This window comes from Ruditapes philippinarum, unplaced genomic scaffold, assembly GCF_026571515.1.
Source record: "Ruditapes philippinarum isolate M1 unplaced genomic scaffold, ASM2657151v2 ctg6315_1_1_1_1, whole genome shotgun sequence".
In the NCBI taxonomy this organism is placed as follows: domain Eukaryota; kingdom Metazoa; phylum Mollusca; class Bivalvia; order Venerida; family Veneridae; genus Ruditapes; species Ruditapes philippinarum.
The window spans coordinates 52,033-76,463 of record NW_026854605.1 but is presented as its reverse complement, the minus strand read 5'-3'; the positions used below and the strand labels follow the sequence as shown (position 1 = coordinate 76,463).

At 32.9% G+C, this 24,431-nt stretch overlaps 2 protein-coding genes across 3 annotated transcripts in view; one reads left to right on the top strand and one right to left on the bottom strand.

Moving 5' to 3' along the window:
• LOC132740567 (uncharacterized) overlaps window positions 1-17,200 on the bottom strand; it is a 32,084-nt gene extending 14,884 nt beyond the window's left edge. The window contains exons 1-15 of one of the 2 annotated variants that reach the window (XM_060728490.1): window positions 17,088-17,200; window positions 15,672-15,826; window positions 14,293-14,420; window positions 13,422-13,587; window positions 11,797-11,886; window positions 11,113-11,190; window positions 10,239-10,332; window positions 9,144-9,274; window positions 8,483-8,631; window positions 7,450-7,599; window positions 6,230-6,304; window positions 4,265-4,589; window positions 2,974-3,066; window positions 2,097-2,232; window positions 1,260-1,312 (exon numbers count right to left, since the gene is read on the bottom strand). In XM_060728490.1, coding sequence (XP_060584473.1) covers window positions 1,260-1,312; window positions 2,097-2,232; window positions 2,974-3,066; window positions 4,265-4,589; window positions 6,230-6,304; window positions 7,450-7,599; window positions 8,483-8,631; window positions 9,144-9,274; window positions 10,239-10,332; window positions 11,113-11,190; window positions 11,797-11,886; window positions 13,422-13,587; window positions 14,293-14,420; window positions 15,672-15,749 — 1,746 coding nt within the window. In that variant the 5' untranslated portion in view covers window positions 15,750-15,826; window positions 17,088-17,200. Of the gene's footprint in view, window positions 1-1,259; window positions 1,313-2,096; window positions 2,233-2,973; window positions 3,067-4,264; window positions 4,590-6,229; window positions 6,305-7,449; window positions 7,600-8,482; window positions 8,632-9,143; window positions 9,275-10,238; window positions 10,333-11,112; window positions 11,191-11,796; window positions 11,887-13,421; window positions 13,588-14,292; window positions 14,421-15,671; window positions 15,827-16,535; window positions 16,609-17,087 lie in introns of those variants that run through there. The other variant, XM_060728491.1, reaches the window with a different exon arrangement.
• A 170-nt stretch (window positions 17,201-17,370) lies between these two features.
• Window positions 17,371-23,867, top strand: LOC132740569 (selenoprotein F-like). The gene is made up of 4 exons (XM_060728492.1): window positions 17,371-17,518; window positions 21,011-21,190; window positions 22,224-22,287; window positions 23,022-23,867. Exons 1-4 carry the CDS (start codon window positions 17,474-17,476, stop codon window positions 23,198-23,200), a joined length of 468 nt encoding a protein of 155 aa, XP_060584475.1. The 5' UTR covers window positions 17,371-17,473; the 3' UTR covers window positions 23,201-23,867.
• Window positions 23,868-24,431: the final 564 nt, after the last annotated feature.

The following is a 24,431-nucleotide window of genomic DNA, read 5'->3' as shown; positions in this document are numbered from 1 at the left end:
ACTCTTAGTAGATGTATCTATATCAGAATACCAAAACACTGTTATTTTTCACTGTGCTTTTCCTAATCTAATGTTTTGGTGTGAAATCAAGAGTACATTAAACATTGCTAAGTACCATACTGATTCTATTGGACTCACACAATGCAACAAAACCTATATTGGCCTCTGCCACTGTCTAGTTGATTACAGTACTGATGAATTTTATTGGAGGAGTACAAAGCTGTCAAATCTATATTAGATGAGGCGCTAGCCAAGTCAAATACATATTTTGCAGATAATGACCTAAATTTCACACCATTTATTTTTTAAGTTACTTTTATACAGGGATTTGATATGAGTTCTTCTGACTAGGAAAATGAAAACAAGGCTAGATAGAGGTACAATACTAATTTGATAAGGTTTTATAGTGGTAAAATGAAATGATACTTAATTGATAAGATTCAAGCCAATAATATTAGGTTATCATACACTGTTGAGTACAATACTGAATTCTACTGGACTTAAGTACACAGCTGTCAAACCTATATTGGATAAGAAGCTTGCCGAGTCTGAAATACTGGTTTTACAGCTCTGAACTATTCCAATAGAATCAAGACTTTTCTAAGCCATGTCACCAAATTCTGACATTTTGATGGAACTTTGATACTTCAATTTCAACACGGATCGGATATTGATCTTGAACTGTCAAAAAATAAAAACGAGGCTAGATGGAGTGCGATTTGGATTTGATATGAGCCTTGTGGACTCTGAAAATGAAAATGAAGCTAGATGGAGTGTGATATGAATTTCATATGAAAACCTGGTAGACTCTGAAATAGCTCTACCATTACTCCACTCTTTTTCCACAAATGTACGGCCACAAAATACTTGCAGATAAACAGGTAAGAACTTATACAAAATTCAGAAATTATAATGATTTTCCAGATGTCTCTAGGAATACACCTGAAAAGCTGTTAAACTGAGACAAAAACAATTCTGTCTATTACTCATCAATAAAACTTCATAAAAATTGAGCCGCGTCATGACAAAACCAACATAATGGGTTTGCGACCAGCATGGATCCAGAGCAGCCTGCACATCTGCGCAGTCTGATCAGGATCCATGCTGTTCGCTTACCAACCCTATTACAAGTACAGAAACTGATAGCGAACAGCATGGATCCTGATCAGACTGCGCGGATGCGCAGGTTGGTCTGGATCCATGCTGGTTGCAAACGCACTATGTTGGTTTTGTCGTGGCACTGCTCAAATTATACTTACGAAACAAAATTTCTTCAATGTAACAAGTTCCTCATCATGCACATCACTTTTACCTGAAAAACAGGTAATCGTAATATTTTAGATAAGTACATTTTTTTTTTCAAAAATATATCAATCACTTAAAATATGTGCTTCCATAATAATGAAAAGTGATCATATAAAACACTTAAAAACAGTATGCATTAATTAGAAAGAAAAACAAAAGTATTCTTTTCTACCATCCCTAAATTCTGCTGATGTTTGTTAAAGTCACGCACAAATATTAAAGGGATATTCAGGCAAAATAATGACAAAAATATTAAAATGATCCTATGTACTCAAATCACAGAAAAATGACTTTTCTTGAAGTTTCAACATGATTTTCTGTTTAAATTCTATATATTTAGGGTTTGAAGCGTAAATATATTTATATATGTTGAACAAAATTTATCCGCCAATAGAATCATCAAATAGTTTTTAAACAAGTCAGGTGACTTGAACAAACCCTTGAAGTTAAAATAACAGATATTGTGGATATCATATGATTGAAACAAGCCTAAGTCATTCATTTGACATGTTCTTTAACGTTTCCAGATTTCACTTTGACAACTATTGTGAAATGCTAGCGCTCTAACCTGACCCACGCGGGTCAAGACCATTGGTTAAGATCCTTTTATAGGAACTAACTATAGCCTGTTTTCTTTAAAAATTCAATTTAGAACACACCGATATAAGCTAAATAAATTTTTAGCAAAAATAAAGCTTAAATATCCAAATAAAATTAAACTTAAGAAAGTGTTATTCTGTATCAATTCTAACAAAAGAGTTACCCATAGTAAAGTTAGACATTATGCTTACCAAATAGTCTAGTTTTAAGGTGGTTGATATTTTCTGCTGTGAGCCGTGTGGGGCACAATTTCTGCATTTTAGCTTGTAACATCTCTGCCACTTGACACCATGGCAACGGCTGACTCTCGGGTATTGGAAATTGGTACTGTAATAATGAACAAGTCATACTTGTAATTCAACAACAAAATCCATAACTGAAAACTTCCAAAACTAGGGGCACTGAGGTCGAAAGCCAAAATACATAAAATTAAAAATCTTAGAATTTTTAAACAGGGGCATTATTCCTTAATACACAAAGAATTAAATTGAAAATCTATATTTAAAGGGACTGTTAGTGTTTTCTTGATGTTTGAGTGTTTGAACTAAGTTTTGCCCCGTGAAATCAAGCAATGATAGTGATTTGCCAAGGCCAACAGCTTAGAATCAGACAAGTTAAAACATGTACATTGTATCTCTATGTTGTCTTCTCAGATTAATCTGCCCCCTTGTGTTGCCTTTAAAGGTTGAGGCATCAGAATTGCAGCCACTGTTTATTCCTGCATGATCATAAGAGACGACTAAATAGTTTAGAATTAATAGAGTACACACATCTGTTTAGTGTTAGCTAGAGCAGATGAGGTGGTTTTGACCTCTGGTGTTGCTTTAAGTTTGTAACACGCGAGATTAGCCATATGACCTAAACTGTGTTGATGTGTCGTAAAACAAAACAAAATGACACCAGACTGATGTTAGAAAATTGATTTCAGTAATTTAGACACTGAACTCCTTGACCCAGTAACCAACTCAGAGGATGATGTTCAGCATTCGCTTTAAACTCTTTGGCATTATACACCACTCACACTTTGACTATATAGCTCAGAACAAAGTTTAAGATGAATATACATACCACATCTGTGCTAAAACACTGCCACATGACAGAAGCTTGACTCAAACAACCCTGATTAGCTCCAGTTGTCACCACCAGAGGAAGTGATGCGGCCTAAAATGAATGTTGGTATATATAACTTGCATTTTCAGTAGTTCATCGCACCTAAAATAATGCGTAAACTTGTTTTGTTTTTCATATGAAGGTTTGTACATCATTTCTTAAGGGTATATGTGTTCATCTATTTCAAAATGTTTTATTTATTTTTCATAAATCAAATCTTAAGGCATATAGAGTATGATCTAATATGTAGCAAGGTTTCATAGCACATGAATGTTTAAATTATGTAAACAAGAGTTGTTAGCAGGACAGTGTGCTTGCATACTCTCAGTGCTTGATGGTAAAACAAGATCCTAGATAATGTAGAATTTTCTTAGTACAAAAGGGCCATAATTCTGTCAAAATCCAAGTTAGAGTTCGGGGACTTGGACAGTTTCCTCCTATTATGCTCTCAAATAATTTTGTGAAGTTTCAACTAATTCTCTTCAGTAGTTTTAAAGATACATCTTCCACGCTAAAACTTAAACAAAATGTAATGCCGACACCGATGGTGGGGTATTAGTATAACAGCCCTCCTGATTCTTGGAATAGTCCAGCTTAAAAGAATCTAAATATGCAAGAATTATTAGTAACAGGTAAGAAATATGGTGAATAAAGTAGTGTATCAGACATGGTTTTGCAGATAACATGTTAAGTATTATACTGATATTGATAAAACAATAGAAATATATCATATGGAGTATTCTATAAAATATTGCTGGAAAACAGAATGTTGATAGGGCTCTAAAGTGACTTAGTATGAACATAACATATATGACGATTAATATTACAATATACATGTATTTTGTTCTAGAACACTCTACTATCTGCTATACATTTATATGTTATTTTGGATCATAACAGTATCGGACACTTACAACATTCATATATAATTCATTAATTTTTTTTTTCATGTATGGTGCTGAATACTGGTATACCTGATTTTTTTTTTTACAAAAAGATTTCAAATTTTTATAGATCTAAAAGTATTTTTTTAATAATTGTTAGAACCTATTCTTTTTTTCCTTCGTTATTGTTAGATCAGAAGGCAGTACTGAAAATAAGTTCTCGTTTTTGTGTAAACTTTGTATGTTACCTTCTGTAAATAAAGATTTCATTATTTATAAATATTACAGTACTATCAACTAAATTACTTACGGTATACAGATCTTTTACTGTAGACCAATTCTTTAGATGATATCTATATATTTACCAAGTAATCTTGATTATTGATCCTTGTTGTGAAGATGATTCTGCTCTTCTCCTCGTGCACTTGTTTTCCAGTCTGTATACCATTGCGACTGAATTTACCCTTGAAGTGTAACGTCTGAAAACATGCTTCACATTTATCCCTCCTCTTTCCATTGTCAAACTTGAAGACATTTGACATCAGGTGTATTCCTCTGTCATCAATTTTTTCCATCAGTTGTGTAAGCTCAATACAGTTGTCATGGCAACAAGTGTTTATGTCTTCTTCAAAAACAAAATGTGCTGCGACTGTTTCCAGCCTTTCTGGAAAATGCTCCGCAGCAAGCATTCTACAAAATGTAAAATATAATTTGCAAACTTCTAAAAAGAAAACCAACAAACTCAGTTTTAAAGAAATAATTCCACATCTGAGATACAGTGTCTTAAATATTCATGGTTCAGCAAAAATTATAAACAATGATTAAAATAAAATAGAAAAAGGGGGTAAATTTCTGAAAATCTGATCACAATAATTACCCTTTAACAAGTATTTTCAGTTTCAAGTGAATATCTGTCACGGTTTTTGAGAAAATAAGGAAAAACGAAAAATTTAGAAAAGGGAGATAATTCAGCAAAAAAAAAAAAAAAAAACTTTCATGGCTATCTGTACTTCATGAAATGTATTCCAATTTAGATAGTGAACACAAATCACATATTTATATTAGTTTTTGAGAATATAACCTTAAATAGTTTTTGAGAATATAACATTAATGAAATAGTTTTCCAGAAAAGGGTAAAAAAAGGGGCATAACTAAATATTACATTACAAATATCCAACATTGTGGTATGGCATCACATTTTGAGAGTAAACAAATTATCATGTTCAAATAGATTTGATACTTTCTGAGGAAACAGACTGCAATCTATTGCATCTATTAGGTACCAGTGACTTTGACTTTTGACCTGGAAATGGGTGGGGTCAAGATGAATCTCCAAATAGTTTCAATGTTATTGGGTGGGGTCAAGATGAATCTCCAAATAGTTTCAATGTAATTGGGTTGTTAGAGTTGAAGATGACCAAAATTGAGCTGCTGGCGCTGATTGTTGGAAATCTATGAAGACAAACGTCTATTCTAAATGAAAATGAGTTCTGACACCATTTTCTTAAAATATCACTATATTGGTTAATCTCCCTAGAGACTCAATACTTATAATATCTGTCATATTTTGCGGTTCGGATCGGAATATCCGTCCCGAGGTGACCCGCCCATTGGGCGGTAACGAGGCTTGCCGAGTTACCGCCCATGGGCGGGTGACCGAGGGACGGATATTCCGATCCGAACCGCAAACATATGTCAGATATTTTTTCTTGCATATTCTACCATATTCCATTATATTTTAAATTCTTTATCTTTATTTTCAATGAAAATTTATATCATTACAACCGTAACTACTTTCATTCAACAGTGTATGAATTACAAAATCATTCATAACGGTAAAATGACGTCATCTTTATCGTGCCATTGTACAGCACGCGACTCATCTGGAACCCCCCATGCCAGATGAAATTTCCGGCATGGGTAAAACTAACGGAAACGCCAGTCTGATATGCAAGAAAGTATACTCTCCCTATTTGAAAAAGTATGCTTTTGTTTTTTGTTTGGTTTTACAGCACACGCGTCACCACAATTAAAGTGATATGGTGCAGGAACAGGAGACATGATTTTTTTGGTTAATTATGGGTGTCACAAACTAAAAGCAACACCATGGGTCTAAACCACCTCACCTGCTGGAGCTAAAAGATGAACTGACTCCAGTAATTTGAACTCTTGCGGACACACAGGGATATATGGTGGCTGCCATCTGATGCCTCAATCCTTTAAAGTAACCCCTCAGCCACAAGGAGATAGACACAGGAAAAAGTTCCCATGTTTGCCACAGATAATGGATTAACATATTTCAACCACTTAAATTGTTATATCATACATACCTGACAACGATCTTAGGCAAATGCTTTTTATCCACTTTTATGATACAACATTCTTGCTCAGTCACAACAAATGTACTATAAATAGAATATTGGACTATAAATAGAATATTGTACTATAAATAGAAAATAATCCTATAAATAGAATATTGTCCTATGAAATTAGTGTAAACTTTATCATACAATAAATAGAATATTGCACTTGAACATTCTTATAGGGACTCCAGTGAGGTTTTTCGACATGACAGGACTGGAAATAAGTTTTCAAGATTAATGTTCCATTTGATATAAGTCTTGACCAATAACTTGTGTGCAAAATTTCAGATCATTTACTCACTCTGTTTTTCCAGCATAATTATTCTAATTGGGAAAAATGACCCAAATTGAAAAGCGTTGCAACGCTTTTCTCTGAAATATGACTCAAAATAGCACAAAATATGATTTTCAATTTATTTCCTAGTACATTTCGTATTTATCTTTTGCATATCTTTCTGTATTTAGTTCCCCGGCTAATTTGTGTAAATAATACAAAATTTCATTTTTCTAGGTTTTAGGACCGCAGTGGAGTTCCTTTAATGAAGGATTACTTAATCATATGCACGCTTTTATCATTTTGTCTGTCACAAAAAGATACTAAATCAAATATCGTTAAATTATGCACATAAATTTTTAAGTTTTCAACTTTAATATTAAAGCATGGGGGTGGTGTTGGTAATTTTCACTCTGGATCATGGCAGTATTAGCAACATCGAATTTACAAGAGCACTGTGCAGGCAACACACTGTTTTTAAAGCATTTTAACATCATGAATTTTTAGTAAGTTGAAGAGTTGTAATTGTTCAAGAGGGCACCTAGGTTAAACCATTAATCTTTATGAAGCAATCAACTAGATATGTTCAATATAAGCAAATATGCAAAAAAAGCCCTATTATTCAGTCATGTCTGGCACACAACATGTAAATTTATATTGAATCTTGAATCTTTTTACTATTCTTAAAATCTTAGTACATTTTTCTCAAGTTTGATTTACTCGAAAGACCTTTGCTCATCTGAAGGCATGCAGCTTTAAAAAGCCGATAGACAAAATAAAAAGTCTTCGGCTGGCATTTAAAACAGACAGCGTACATGGAGAACCTAACCTAAAACAAATTCTGTTGGCCTAAGTGAACAGCATTCTTCTCTTGTCCAAAGTACTAAATTACATATATAAACAAGCACTGTACCTTTGAAGTAGATCTATCATAAGACTGTTGAATAATTCCTGGAAATTTTGAAGACCATTTATGCCTGATTCTGTACTAAGCAAAATGTTTTCCCAGCTACAAAGGCTTTCATTTATCACATCATAAATCAACCTACCAGTCTGTGCACACCTGCAAATATACATGTCATCTATTTCAATGAGTAAAAAGGTTATCGAATGTACAAAAAAAGATTTAACTCTTTATAGATACATAATTTCCTTAATAAATAACTATAAATTGTCAATAATAAGCAAACATTTTAGAAACATATTTTATCATCAGCTACATTAGTAACATGGCAGTTTAAAATGCCAAAAGTGGCGGCATGGTTGAGTGGTTAAAGTACCAGACTAGCAATCTAATGATCACTAGCCACATGGGTTTCTTTGAGCAAGAAACATTACACTCATTGCTCAGTACAGGTTTGTTCCAAGAACGGATTAGATGGTGTGCTTATAAGCTTATACTTCCTACACAATCAAACTAAAAGAAATTCTGTAAACCAAAATTCCACAATTTGCATGATACATTCAAAGTTAAACCAAGATAGTAAATCAAAGTAGGCGTGACAAGTAGAACTCATTACGGTTTGTCCACATAATCTATAGTTTCAATGTAAATCCTTTTATTAGTTTTGAAGTAAATAACTATAATATAAACACAAACTTCACCATTTAGGTGATCAATAACAAATAACCAACTGTCAACAGTGGGTCATGACACTACCTCAATTTTCTTTGAAAAGTTGAGCTAATACCACTGCTCCACTGTATATTTCATTATCTTTATGAACTATATACATGTACATTTGTTGACATATACACATAACAAAAATGTGCAGGCATGCACACATCCACACACTTATGCCTGCTTAAACAAGTTTATTAATTCCATGAACATTAAATTAAATACTGGTATATCATGAACGAAAATGAGACATATGAAATGCGTTTGTCACATTCCTTGAGTTTGCTTTTTTTTCTATTTTAATGTATGATAAGAAGATTCTTACCAGGATGCAATGTTGGTCAGGTTAGGAGATGCCACAAGTTCAACATACTGGAATTTGAACTCATTCTTCCAATCTTGTACAAGTTCTGTCAGTTCCCTCACAAGATTGGTCAGAAGTTGATACAAATCATTAAACATTCTAATCACTTCCTGTAAAAAAAATATAATAATACTGACCGGTTAATGTAAATCACTTTATATTCCAATGATCTTTATTTCTCGAAAAACTCATTCCTGATTTATTTTGCATATTCATGAATTTGCAATGAATTTTGAAGGATTGTTAAGAATGAGTTAAATTAAGTATTACCAACCTCTTTGTATGCAATGAATTGTGAAGAACTGTGAATAATGAGTTGAATTAAGTTTAACCAATCTCTTTATTTACAATGAATTGTGAAGAATCAGTTGAATGAAAATTTACCAGCCTCTTTATTTACTATGAATTGTGAAGAATTAAGTATTACCAACCTCTTTATTCCTATGAATTGTGAAGAATTAAGTATTACCAACCTCTTTATTCCTATGAATTGTGAAGAATTGTGAAGGATTAAGTATTACCAACCTCTTTATTCCTATGAATTGTGAAGAATTAAGTATAATTACCAACTTCTTTATTCATATGAATTGTGAAGAATTGTGAAGAATTAAGTATTACCAACCTCTTTATTTGAAATGATCTGATGTCGAGTTTTCTCTAGACGTGATTCACAATCTCTTATTGTCAAGTTAAGTTGCTTGATTTCTGCAACCACACCATTCTTTGCTATCTGATTAAGGTACTCTTGCAATCCTAGAAATACAAAACACTCCCTATATTCTGGAAACTTTAAATGAGCTGCGTCAGGACAAAACCAATGTAATGCGTTTGCGACCAGCATGGATCCAGACCAGCCTGCGCATCCGCGCAGTCTGATCAGGATCCATGCTGTTCGCTATCATTTCTCTACTTGTAATAGGGTTTGTAAGCGAACAGCATCGATCCTGATCAGACTGCGCAGATGCGCAGGCTGGTCTGGATCCATGCTGGTCGCAAACCCATTATGTTGGTTTTGTCGTGACGCGGCTCAAATGTTAATCTAATCCCGCCCTTTCTTGATGAACTTTAAGCTGTCGTCAGCTTTTATTTTCTATTGGGGAAAACAATTCTATGTTGTTTTCCAGAAAAGTATTTCAGTAAATTCATTTTGGAAAATTGCATCATTTCTTTGTTAAACGTTCTTCAAAACAGCATCCTAAGAGCTATTTATAATGTGTAAGTGACATTTGTGTCTAAATATACAAATCTTTTGCTATTATATAATACTTATTCTAACACTCTTCGTAATTTTTCACTATAGACAAAGAAGAAGAAAAAACCAGTGTTAAACTGCCAATAAACACCGGTTAGGGACTACTTGTATATGCGGCGGTTATGCATTCTCCTTCTATTATATAGTTTACAAAGCATTTTAAAGCAACAATAAAAAGCATTTTTATTTACATGTATATTTCAGTTCTTATAATGTTTTCTTTTCATATAATACCGAAAAAATATCTCATATACACTAACGCCATATATTTGACTCATATCAGTTGATACATATTTTTACAAAACGGCGGCAATCCGTAAGCAGTGTAATGACGTCATCCTAAGTAAACAACCCATTCATAAATGCACACGTCAGTTCAAACATACAAGATTGATAAATGGGGCACTGATGTAAACACATTACAATCCACTGTTGGTTTGGCTTGCTCATGTATAAATTACTTACTATTCAAGTTTTGGGTGCTTTCTTCTTTTTTATTGTAATACTGGTTCCAATTGTTCACCTCATTCCTCATCTTCTCTAAACATTTTAATATATTCTGAAATCACAAACAGAATGTAGTAGTTTCTTAACCTTTAACCTGCTGAACTTTTGTAATAAATTGGAATTATTTGTGTAACTTGTGTAATAATTTACTACAGTCAGAGATGGGCACCTGAGCAGATCCAATGACTTTCCCTAAGCTAGATGGATATCTTCTTCAAATGAAAGAATCCGAAGTACCTTACGAGATTCTGGCTCGAAGCTTTGAGAGGCAAATGGTATGCATTCAGCAGCCTTAACCACTTGGGCACTGAGGCACTATACAATAGTCATAATGCATTTTCTCACATTCTAGCATTAAATGAGAAAAAGAGATTTTATCCTAACTACTACATGTACTATGAAAAATTTCACAACTAAAGCTTTTGCTTGCACAGGTAAATATTAATAATCATGTTTTTTTTCCATTAATTTGGGTATAGTTATTTAACTTTTTATATTGCTACTTTCCAGCTTTCCGATAGAAGAATTTCTCAAGTGCTGCTAATAATGTGCAGGATTTCCAGCATCACAGAACTACCACAAACATTGTGTAAGCTATCTGGATAGGTTCCTAACATAATGATAAAAGAATCAAAAGTCTGCTTGGACTCAAACCAAGTTGATTAGTCAAAAACCATAACCACTGAGCCACAAAGGAGTCCTGCCAAACTCTTAAAGCTTGAAGAAAAAAAAAACCTTCTTTATGTCCATCTGCTAATTATCTTTGATAAAATTATGAGTTTTTTATATGTTTTTTATTCAATTAAATAAGGAATGACAAAAAAAATCATACTTTTTGCAACAGCTTTGCCTCTGTTAGTTCCTTTTCTATTTTTTGATTTGCCTCCGCCTTTTCCTCAGCAATTTTCACCTGCAATTAAAATTCTTATAGTCAAAATTTAACTCCTTTTCTATATGTTCAATGTATGGGTTTAAATCTTACTACTAGACTAAAATACATTATGACTTTACTTATCTCAAATGTTCGGGTTTATGCGGTATTTTATGTATGAAAGCTATGGCTGAAACACTGACAGTGTAATATTTGATAATGTGTTACAAGTGTATATTTTTGACATACATTTAGGAAAATAAAGTTTATTTTGGTAAAGTTACGGTTGAAAATATGTCTGACAATCAAAATAAATTTTAAAATGTCCACTCATTTACAATTAAATTCAAATGTCAACCTGTAGACATTTTGTACTTTTGATTTCTACAACCATAATAATAAGTATATGAATAATGTACTCTTTACTTTTATATCTATAAATTTACGTAATTTAGGTAGACTTTTCTCTCGATATATTGGAATAAACATAATCAACAACCCCAAGCATTAAATCACTCTTTGTTTACATGTTTAGTTTCTTAGCATAGGTTAGATTGAAATACTTTGTGCGTTCTGCGTATTCCTACTATTGTGTCTGAAGTTTGACGGAAAGGGCCAAGAAGGTATGATTGCTCATTTACTAACCTTCTTGAATTCAGCCATAAGTTCTATTTCTTTCTCTACACAATCATTGGCTCGGTCAATCCAATCTTCTGGGTTGTGTTCATAATTTCTCTGCAAAATCAGACATCATTAGTACTTTATTATTGTTGGAAGAATGAAAATTCTGTAACCTCTCTAAAATGTATGCTTTGGGGTTTTGCATGAAATAGTCAATGAATACAGGCATTTGACACTAAACTGCATAATTTTTTTTTTAATCCTGAATATTCTTCGAAATATATGAACATTTTCCCCAGCCAACTCAACATTTGGGCATAATTTGCAATTATAATTTTTTATAGACATTCTAAAAACAAAATTAAAACAGTTTTATTTAACCTTTGTATGATCTTAAAATACAAAAGATAAAAAATTGAGTGTTGCTCAGCTTGATTTCTGCCATTTAATTAAAAACAAGAGCCTGGTTGGAGCCGGGTGATGCTCCCCGAATAGGTTTTGGACACAGGAAATTACACCTCTTGTAGTTTCAGAGTTATGTCCCTGGAAAAAGTTCAAAGTCCAATATAATTCCAAAATTAGGCAAGGCAGAGTTACTGTTCTTTGCACTGCACTTCTAATCAATATGATCTATCAACCTACAAAGTTTCTGGTTGATATCTCTTATGGTTTCCGAGTTATGTCCCAGACAACTTCAAAAAGTAAAAATAATCAAAGGGCAATAACTCCAGAATTAGGCAAGGCAGAGTTATGATTCTTGTGCACTGCACATCTACCTATTGAGATATATCTACCTACAAAGTTTCATGTTGATATCTCTTATAGTTTACAGCTAATTGTCATGGACAAGATTTTTCTAAAAGGGGAGATAATTCAAAAATGAGTCTTAACAGAGTTATGGTTCTTTTGCACTGCACTTCTACTCAATAAGATCTATCTACCTACAATGTTTCATCTTGATATCTCTTATAGTTTTAGAGTTATGTTCCGGACAAAGTTCAAAGTGTTAAAATTAACAAAGGGCAATAACTCCAAAATTAGGACAAAAAGAGTTATTGTTCTTATGCACTGCACATCTACCCATTGCGATCTATTCACCTACAAAGTTTCATGTTGATATCTCTTATAGTTTTAGAGTTATGTCCTGGACAAGATTTTTCTATAAGGGGAGATAATTCAAAAACTGGGCAAAATAAAGTTATGGTTCTTTGACACTGCACTCCCCCTCAATGCCCTCTACCACTGTATGAAGTTTAAACAAATTATCTCCAAGGGTTTTCGAGTTATACTCGGGACAAGACAACAGCCGGACAGACGGATGGACGAACGGACGTACCAAATCAGCTCATTAACACCACCTGGACCAACGTCCATAAGCAAAATTAGCTTATGAGCTTTTGTTCTTTATTTAACTACGGAATGAAGCTCATAAATATCAAATGTTTGCTCGGACAGATGGACAGACGGACAAGGCGCCGACTATATGCTCCCCCGAAATTTTTCAGGGAGCATAAAAATTGCTCAAACATGAACAATGACCCTTAGCAGTCATGTTCAGGAGTGAATTTTAATCATACAATCTCAGTAAAGGTTCATCAAAAGATCATTTCTGTTAAAATATATCAAAATCTGGCTTAATTTATACTTACAAAGATTTCTCCTTTAGCTGCCTCTATCTTAACCTTGTTAATGAAAACTTCTTTCTCGCTTTTAACTAGTTCTTCAATTTCTGTCTTAAATTCATCAAAAAGTTCTTCCTTCCTCTTTAATGCCATCTCAGGAGAAACTTCAGTTGAAAGCTTCCTTACTTCCTTACTGTAAAGAAAGTTTAGTCACATGAAACATTAGTCATATGCATGTACATTGTTGTATATTGAAATTTTAACTTATAAACCTTAACTTGCTTGTGTGAACTTATTGCTGTATAAAAAGTTAAGGTAGCCTTACTGTAATGCTTTCCCGCCAAAAAATGTCTAACATCAGACAAGATGTATGAGTGCTTTGGATTAAAGATTCATTTATTAGGAATAATCTTTTTCAACAGGCCTTTTGTTCTCAGTAAAGTAAATAATGCATTTCTAAGGCCATCTAAAAATATCCTTTTCTAAATTGTGAAGTAAAACATTCAACAGATTTTGAAATATTTTGTCTTTCTTGCTAATACTTATGTTATTATTAGTATGAAACAGTATGTCCAATAGCTTGTTCCCTTATAAATTTGCTTCAAGTAAGAAATTATCCTGCAACAAAATCATAATTATTTGTAGGGCACTAATTTTCATGGTTTTGTGGATAGGTCATTATCCACGAATTTAAGATCCAACGAAATTTCATTTCAACTGTTGTTAGATTATTTTTCATCACATTATTTACACTTTACCTTTTGGAAAAATAGACAGTCCATGACCCACGAAAATTATGTTTACGACAAAATCACGAAATTTCATGCCCATGAAATTAAATGAATTTACAGTATGACAGGTTACCGAGAAACAAAATATTATAATAAATCAGACAAACCATGCACAGTAACAGTGCTGGAACCATTTGTCCAACTTCCATCTTACATAGGTCAGATCAATCTGTAAATTTGCACATACTGTCTCCCATCTGTCATACAAATCCTTTATCTTATTATTTGTACTATTCTGAAATATTCAAATTAATATTTAAAACATTAGTAATTTACTAAAAGTATGTGCTTTTTAGTGCTCATGGACCAGTCAATTGTTGCCATAGATCAGCATCCCAAGGAAATAGCAGGGACTTTGACTTTTTGATTTTTAAACACTCAATCAAAAACTAAATTTCTCTAAAAATACCTCCAGCAAGTGAAATCTTCCACAGCTTTTTTGGCACCAAAAGCAACGCCACCTCATTGACCATGTGATGATGTTACTTGTTTCTTTTGTTTTGTTTTACGGCACACCCAACACAATTTATGTCATATGATGCCGAAACAGGAAATATGACTTTAGCTAACCTCGGTGTTACAAACTTAAAGCAACAGCAGAGGTCAAAACCATCTCACCTGCTGGAGCTAACAAATACACAGACTCCAGTAATTTGAACCAATTTTGTCCCCTGTAATGATCATGCAGGGTTAAACAGTGGCTGCAACTCTGATGCCTGTGAAAGTCCTTAAAGGCAACCCCTCAGCCACAAGGGGAAGATGTTGGTACAGACAGAAGGTCTAAAGCTCATGTATGTATTCAAAATTTAAGTGTTGCAATATGTCTTGCAATCAAAATCACGGGACCAGATTGTTATAATGATAATATAGTCATGAAGTGTAGAGACCTCTTCTTCACAATCATTAATATATGATACATAATTGTTTTATAATAAATAAACATCCGGATGTGTTTCTACTCAGTTGTTCATCTAATGTGACATTTAGTAAAAATAAATATATATACTATTATGAAGCTATTATTAAGTCCAAAACATTGATTTTTTTTTTTGGTTTGGTTTTATGTCACACCAACACAGTATAGGTCATATGGTGACTTTCAACCTTTACTGGTTGAGGAAGACCTCAGGTGCCCTTGTGTGCATAATTTCAGGCACTAATGGGCACCTGATTAGAACTACCAACTTTCCTTAAGCTATTGGATAGCTTCCTCATATTATAGAATCCGAAGTCTCTGTCGGGATTCAAACCCACAGCGATTAGGGGCATTTAGTGACTTGAAGTCAACTGACTTAACCACTCGACCACGAATGCCTCTTAAAACATTGTATTTATTATCATATATGTTAAATAAGTATGAAGCAATATTATGTATCAAGATCATTCTGTCATGTAAAACTATATGCACTTACATTGAAATGTTAAACAAAGAAACAATAAAAACTATTCAAGCTATAAGGTGTATGTAATATACAAATTGAAATACCTTCTCTACAAACTCTACTATACTTTCAGTGGTATCCTCAAACACATCAGAACTGTCTAATGACATTGCCTCCGACATTGTAATGTGTTACTGTAGTCTTTCATGTATTATATATTTTCTTCAGCTGTCATCAATATGTTTCAGACTTTATTTCTCTTCATGAAAAGATATTAATTCTATTTAAGAAAACAAAGAATTTCATATTCCTTAATGCAGTTTAATCAAATATCAAAGTCTAAGAGGAACTGGTCTTATAAATGTATCTATTTATTATTCATTCTTGCTATAAACTGATACAATGTCATTTACTTACATTATAAGTTGCATTATATAGGACCTTTTTTTATACAAAAGCCATGTTGGAGATAGAACAGAATGTCTAGCTTTCTGAAATGCTTTTTGATTGAAGAGGCACCTCTGAATGTGTTCTAGTGTTTTATAATGTACACCATAATGTCAGGGAGATTGGTCTGCAGTTAGCTGGGTTTGACCTCTCATCCTTCTTATAGATTTCCATAGGTAAGGTATGTTGCCCTTATTTATGGATTCCTGCAAAATGATCTCAAGAATAGGTGAGAGTCCAGATGCCAGTGTTTTAAGGATAGTTCTAAGCTTTATCTTCTGAGGTACACATGTAGATAGATATTTATATTGAAATAAGTACTCAAATTGGACAAATTTTTAAAATTTCTTGTGAAATTGGATTAATTTTATTTAACATACAGAAAAAACTTATTATTGATGGACCAAATTAACAGACTGCTACACATTTCACTATGAGGCGAACAGTTCTTATATGGTTCCTGTAACATTTCAAAAGTTTTGATTAAATCATTGTATACATGTAAGTTAAGATCATTTTACCTAGCAACCATAACCACCCAAGTGTTCTCTAACTGATTGTACTATTTTGTGCATAAAGTGACTGTTAGATTCTGAAGCAGAAAAAAAAAATCTCATATCCTAGCATTGGCATGTCAATATATTTTGTAATTTGACTACATCTGTAACACTCACAGGAAAGGTAGATATACATATATGCATGTAATGCTATACCCAGGTACGCATATAAATATATATACCTGCTATATCTTGTGAACTGATGTTCCTTTCTGACATAAAATATTTCACTTCTCACCTGAACTTGAAGTGATTGTGCATACACCAAGCTCATTGAGTTATTTTAACTTACAGTATATTACTGTATGTAAGAGGATAGACATATTTATGATTACTGAACTGTCTGTGAACTGTGTATTTTCAAAAGGACCTTTCATTTTGTCTATTTGGCAGACCCTGTTTTACATTTTAAAATTACATTGTCTTTTATTAATTAACGTTCAAACCACATTAATTTCGTGACAACGTTAGACTTAAGTTAACAAAGTATATTAACAAATGATTTACGAAAAATACCTTATAATCCATGTAGAACGTTGGTGCATTTTCTACAAACAGATTGACCTAAAAATTTAATAAAAACTATTTTGTGAAACTGAAAGTAGGTTAGTGCTGTTTACAATATGCTTTCTTATCCAATGAGAACGAAGTAAAAAATATATAAACCAATCAGAATTGATTATAAATCTGGATTTCCTGGAAATCTATTTTTAAATTTTCTAAAATTATTCGAAACTAAAGCTTGAAATTATCACGTTTTATTGAATAATTTTAGTAATATTTATTTTTTTAAAAGTCTGATTTTACAAATTTGAAATCAGGCAATTGCATACATTTTCTTTTGCTTATATCTTTAATTTCTATCGAATTACGAATCTACGCTCACAGTTGAAATTTTCAACATGGCGAACCTTAGTTCGCTTTTCTGCATTTTTGGCGTTTATTTGGCAAGTTTTTCCGTGAAATGTTATTCTTAAACGATGTTTTGATCATTATCTGAACATAAACATTTTCTGTTGGTTTCTGAATAACTAGAATACTGCTGGGTCAACAGTTGCTTTTGTAAACATTGCAAAATAATCACCAAATGCCACGTCAGTTTTACAGGCTTACAGACACTTCACCCGCCAGACACTTCACCCTAGGCCATTTTTGTGGTTATCGAACTTGCTTTATTTAATCTATAGAAAAAAATTGGATGAGGGGTGAAGTGTCTTACTGATTTTGGGGGGTGAAGTGTCTTAAGGGGTGAAGTGTCTTCAAAATTTGAGGGGTGAAGTGTCTGGGGGGTGAGGTGTCTTGCTACCGTTTTACACATGTAACATGACTAGTCTCTAATATGAAATTAGGCAACGCCTATGAACGGGGAAGTCGTTAAAAATTCTTTTCATTCTTTCCGTTTTAAAGGTTTCATTCGGTAATATGAAAAAGACAAAGCCTCAAAGCAAGCTCTTACTGTATGATAGTTTAAAATAATTGTTCATTTTTATTTTACATTTTCTGTTTTAAAATTTGTCATTCGGTATTTTATACACTGCTTCCGTTTATTCTGGTTGGCCCTTTCTATTATGGTTCCTATATAAGCGCGCAGGACACCAGTCTACGCTTCCGTTTTCAATCAGAGTACATCGGCTTTTATCGTTATCTTGTAATTCGAAAAGTTGCGATGTGTCCAATTTGGTACTTAGGACGAAAGTTTTCAAAACCATCATTTAGCAGGTACTTGCGTTACCGTAAAGCTCGCTTTGCGAGCAGGCCCTCCGGGCCAGATCGTCGAGCTCACAATTACATGCACTGCTTCCGTTTTCACTCGGAACACTCGACGATTATCATTTATCCGAAAAGTTGAGATTTGTTCCATTATAGACGATTATCATTGAGTTACATTATAAATGGCGGCGCCCGACTAGAACTGACACTGAAAATTTCATTGATAGGTATAGAATTCTATATATTTTTTAATTGTTTTTTTATTTGATTTTCTTTTAAATATACACATGTAGTCTATAGCCGGGCAAGCAAAAGCCCAGACCCGCTTCGCGGGCCCGGTCTTTGACTTCCCCGTATAAATAAAAAGTTGTTTTGTGGTATTTTAAGTTCTATGCAAAAAAACGAGCATTTTAGAATCTTTTTGAAGCAAAGTTCATGCTTAAAAATCCTAACCCTTATTCAGTAGTCATTACTCTATCCCAAGAAATAATTTGAGTGATTTTGCATAGGTGGCGCGATAGCTCAGTTGGTTAGACCACTGGCTGTCCCTCCTGAGTAAGGCTCCCACGCTTTAACGGACTCGTTTTGATTTTCATACGTATATGTGTACGATATATATTTTTTACCGTTTAATCGAAATGACTATATTGTCTTAAAAAATATCTTGATCATTGCCTGTAATGATGGATTTTATCAATTCTAATTGGTTTATTCCAAAGTCAAAAACGGTCCAGGTAATCCTTGCATGAATCTGTGCTATACACTGGACATGTAAAAGAACCAAGGGGTCTATTCAATAAGAGCTAGGGACTGGTTCCTAGATTCCCTTGTATCTCATAGCATTCTCTGAAGTGACTAGTCATGTCTACATCCCCCCGAGGGGTTTGACATTAATGGAAGGATTTAGATAGATAGAGATTGGTGTTCGGCTCGTTTATTGGTCACTGCCCCCCACTATCCAAATACCACAACCCTCCTACCTCTCCACAACCATGTTAACAGTAAACTGCAGTATTATTCATTTGAAATATGTTTCAATATTTGATATACAGTCAACTATCGTTATCTCGACATCGCTTTTCTCGATATTTCGTTATCTCGATGAAATTTTGAAAGTCCCGATTTCTTCCTTCTTTATCTATATTGGATATATTTGTTTATCTCGATATTTTTATTTCGATATTTTCAGTATCTCGATGTAAAATTTCATCCCCTAAAGTTATTTTCACACTACTATCCTTTGTTTATCTCGACAAATAGTTTTCCTCTTGTGAAAAACACAAACAAGACGATAATTGCTCAATAGCGCGTGTCATTATGATGATTATGTTTGTAACAAGTTGAACTGTTATTATAAAAGTTAATCTAATTAGCGTGTTGATTGACTTATGTCCAAAATGACCGAATTTTACGTTCTTTATAAATATTGGAACACAGTTTTAATTCATTATGACTTAACTGTAAATGAAATAGTGAAAGTATAGAAACGTTATCGTTACAATGTTGTTTTACAACATTAAAAAATTAAACAGCGGTCGAACAATCCCGATAACTAACCCGGGAGGATATCCGATCAACCACACTTAAAACAATGTTTTCACTATTTTGGTGTATTACATTACTGAGTAAACCTCACTATGTGTTTTTATCACAGACACCCGTATTTCCGCTGGTAAACATCCGCTAATATTCCTTTGTTAAATATTGACTTTGAGATACTAGGATTATAAAAAGAAGACATGGAGATATCATAATTTATTTGGCATAAGGTATGCACATGTCTTTTGTAAAAATCAGCTTCTGCCTTGTTCAAACCCTAATATGTTTATCTCGACATTTCGTTATCTCGATATTTTTTGGAGGTCCCGATGACTTCGAGATAACGAGAGTCGACTGTATAAATTTAATACTTTATATCCGATTTCTGTCGTGTATTGCACAAAAAATACCTAAAAAAAATGATACATATTTATCCTAGTTTCTCATTTTGTCTGGGTTTCTCGTATTTATATCGCGACATGCTTAAAACATATGAAATTGGTACTTCATAAGCTGTAAATGCGTCTGCTTTGTGTCGATGATATTTAATAATACGAGAAAATAGAATATATATTTAATAATATTTAGGAATGCAACTCCCCACTCATTTTTCAGTACTCATGAACTCCATAACTTCAACATTTTTTCATCAATTTTCAAAATCTTGGTACCAGATTGTAGGGAATTGATTTCTCTTAAAGGAAATAAAGCTGTCATCACAAACATTTCAAGTTATAAGAAGATTTGTAATCTCGAAGTCATGGCAAGTGTAAGTCGACAGCGACCTGACCACTGGGTATTTGTGAAAGTTACCCTACTGAACAGCAGTTTATTTGAAATGAATGAATGAATGTTTTTTTTTTATATTGCACATAAAAATATGATAAAATTATAAATATTATTTGCAATATTATAAACTGTTCAATCCAAACATCATTATATGAAAACCGTTTTTCTGATTTGTCAAATTCTGAAACCAAAATGAAAGTAATGGATGCAGCAGATTACTCCCCTTTATTTTCATATGAAATATTTTCATTGGTCATGTGAAAAACCTCAGACCAATGAAAATACTCCTTACAAAAATAAAGGGGAGAGCACTCTGCTGCACCTGTTACTTTCATTACGATTGGGAATTTGACAGCTATTGTTGAGTTTTAATGTTTATTTTAATATGATTTACATTACAGATTCAGCTTGGTTTAGGAGACTGTAGTAAACTGACAGAAGAAGAATGTCGCAGTCTTGGGTTTACACCAAATCTGATGTGCACATCTTGCAATCTTCTTGATAACTACAATCTTACACCAATTAAAGATAATTGTATGAGTTGTTGCCAAAATGATGCCAGTTCTGATGAAACTTTAAAGGTGAGCATTGCTTACATTTTAGGAATTATTGACAAAGTGCTTTCTGTGTTCTGACTGAAAGTGCTATTAAGTTTACTTGTGTGCAAGTAATTAAACTTACTTTGCATTTCTTAGTCCATGCTTAGTCATGGGCATTGAATTGTTTTGTTCTACTTTTATGAATGAAATTTAAATTTAAGTCTTGTTCCTTGCAAAAGAATATGCTTATGTAGCTGGAGTGGTCTCCTCTCTCCCATATAAAATTACAGTGTTGCAGATCTCTACTGAAACCATATATTGCTTTATTTGTGTTTATCTGCATATCCTCGTGTTGTATTTATAATACCTTGAGGAGAAATAAAGTTTTCTGTCTGTCTGTCTGTTTGTGTAAGGAAATGTACTGTACTGAAACTGTATCACATTGTTACGTTTTTCTTGCCTCTAACTGCTGTAGACTCGAATCCCACTAGGGACTTTAAATCTTTAATGTGAGGAAGCTATCCAGCTAGCTTACACAACATTAGTGGTTTCACTCAGGTGCCTGCTTGTTCCTGAAATAATGCACAGAGGTGCGTCTGAGGTCTTCATCCACAATGACCAGTAAAGCTGGAAAGTGGCCATATGACCTCAACTAAGTGTTGGTGTAATGTAAAAAAAAAACAATGTGCAATAGGGACTTATGGACTTCAAATATTTAATGTGAGAAGAAGCTATCCAGCTAGCTCACAGAACATTGATGGTTTCACTCAGGTGCTTGCTCATGCCTAGGGGCGTCTGAGTTCTTTATCCTTGACCACCAGTAAAGCTGGAAAAAGTCTATATCATGTATGACCTCAACAGTGTGTTGGTGTAATAACTAAAACATAACTAATGTGTGTGCATAAAAAAGTTGTTTGGTTTTATAGTAAGCTCAACTTAGTTTATGCCAAATAATATAAAAATGAAGTTTTTAAAGTAAATTGTAAAGTCATTTTATATTGTTTCTTGTAATTTACTTTTCTAGCATCTTTAAAATTAATGTTTTTGTATTATAGAATGAATGAATATTTTACAGGTTTATCCATATGCTGAACTACGCGTGTGTGGATGAAAATTGGGGAGATATCCTCAGGTGCAGGGTAAGTATTAAATTACCTGTAAAACTTGACAAACATTATACTCTATAAGGCTAAAGGGGGAGCATCAGATCAGTTATCAAAGGATAGGTTGTTGGATCCTCGGACGAGACATAATTTCTACATTTCAATTGATCTCAAACATAGAGTCTAGTCATCATAAATGGCCATTTTTCTCTCAGCTGGTTAAAAAAACATGTGGGATTTAGTAGTTGGTCACTTGTTCAGATATTTGTTATTGCCGCTTAGTTATTCAGAAAAGCCGGTTTGGCGCATCAATCACTGAGATATGAACAAACAAAATGTGTTAAAATCGGCGCAAATAAACAAACAAACAACATGTATAATGAAATATGGCATTGGCTTGAATTCTATGTCTAACTAATATTTATACATTAATATTTAATTTTGAACATGTAAAAAAAAAACAAAACAAGATCATATTTAAAACATAAAGAACTAGATACATATTTTTATCATGTGCTTACATGAACTACTAAAGGTGGTAGAGATTCATGTACGAGTAACTGTCCTTGTTTGGGTAAAATTAAAGCAATTTTTATTTCTAATGGAGTAAATGGACATTTCTTAAAAAAATAACATATGACTTAAAACAAGTTTTTTTTTGGCTTTAACATTCACTATGAATGAAAATAAAGGTTGTTTATAAATAGATATAACTAAATGGGATTAAAATATCTATAAGTTATTGTAAAAAAGGAAATTTTTACTTGCAGCATTCGTGAAAAGCGAAAAGCCTAACCAGTTTCCGGGTCTCGAGGTCAAGTATGTCCGCGGTGCAGATCCAGAAATACACCTGATGGATGAAGATAGAAATGTACGGGAAACATTAGGCATAGAAAAATGGAACACAGATTCCGTAGAATCATTTTTTCATGAACGTTTGAAAAAGTAGTGTTTGCGTGAAATTTGCATGAGTGTATTTAATTGGTAAATTGTGTGAATGAAACTGAATGATTTAAGATTGTTAAATGGACCTTTCTAGTTTTAACAGTTTTATGCAAATTTAACTGACTGGCCATCAAATTGCTACATTGGGATAATAGAATTCAATTCAATTCAAATAGTTTATTTGCGTCTCATCACATGTACAACACATATATCACAATCAAAATGAATAAAACTGGTAAAAGTATGCCATTCAATATAGAATTATATGAGACGTGTAAGCAAAGCTTACACCTATAGGTAAATATAAGAAAAGATCATATTTACATACTTATGATTATATACTATACACACTTATAATAAATGAATTGGGAATGCTGTGAATCGATAATACATAGTCACTGGTTGGGATAATACATAGTCACTGGTTGACCGGGTTTACTCATAGTTTTGCTTGAGATACTGTTTGTGAGCATTTGAACTGTCATTGAGCTAGATTTTTCTGTCACTGATAAAAACTGGAAAGGTCCATCAGGTTGTCTGTTTAATTTTACTTGATTTGACTTGGTGAATTATATAAAGATGAACTTACATGTATTATGTGTTAAATATTGTTCACTTAACAGAATTATTTCAGATACTTACAGTGAAATTGTTTAGACTCTATTTTGAAGTCCCCTTTGGTATCCTTATTATTGAATTTATTTTTTCTTCTAAACACATGTTTAATGACTTTTGACAAATGAAATCAGACTTTTTATATAAATACAATGCCTTACCTACTACCTTCTATCATTAACAGTTATATATTATATGTACATAAATAGTTTTACTGTGATTTTAATTATGTTTCAAAGAGTACATTACAAAGTTTTAATTGGCTACTTAATTTTGTAGAAATAATTTTACAGGACTTTAATGTTTATTTAGAAAACTGAAGAAAACTGCAATTATCATAGTTACTTGAACCATATACCAATTTGCATGCGTTTATATAATGTACAATCATCATAAAGTTAAAACCCATGGTGCTTATCATATTATAATTATAAGCCATTGCTTATATACTTTTTACCAGTTATACATAAAATTCATAGAATACAACATGACTGTATGTTAATCAATGTAATAATAGCATTTACTGCATGATTAGGAATTGTTACTATGTTCTAACAAACACTTTTAATGAGGATTTGAAAACTGACAGCCTCAACATTTTTAAGTAGAAACATCCGTCG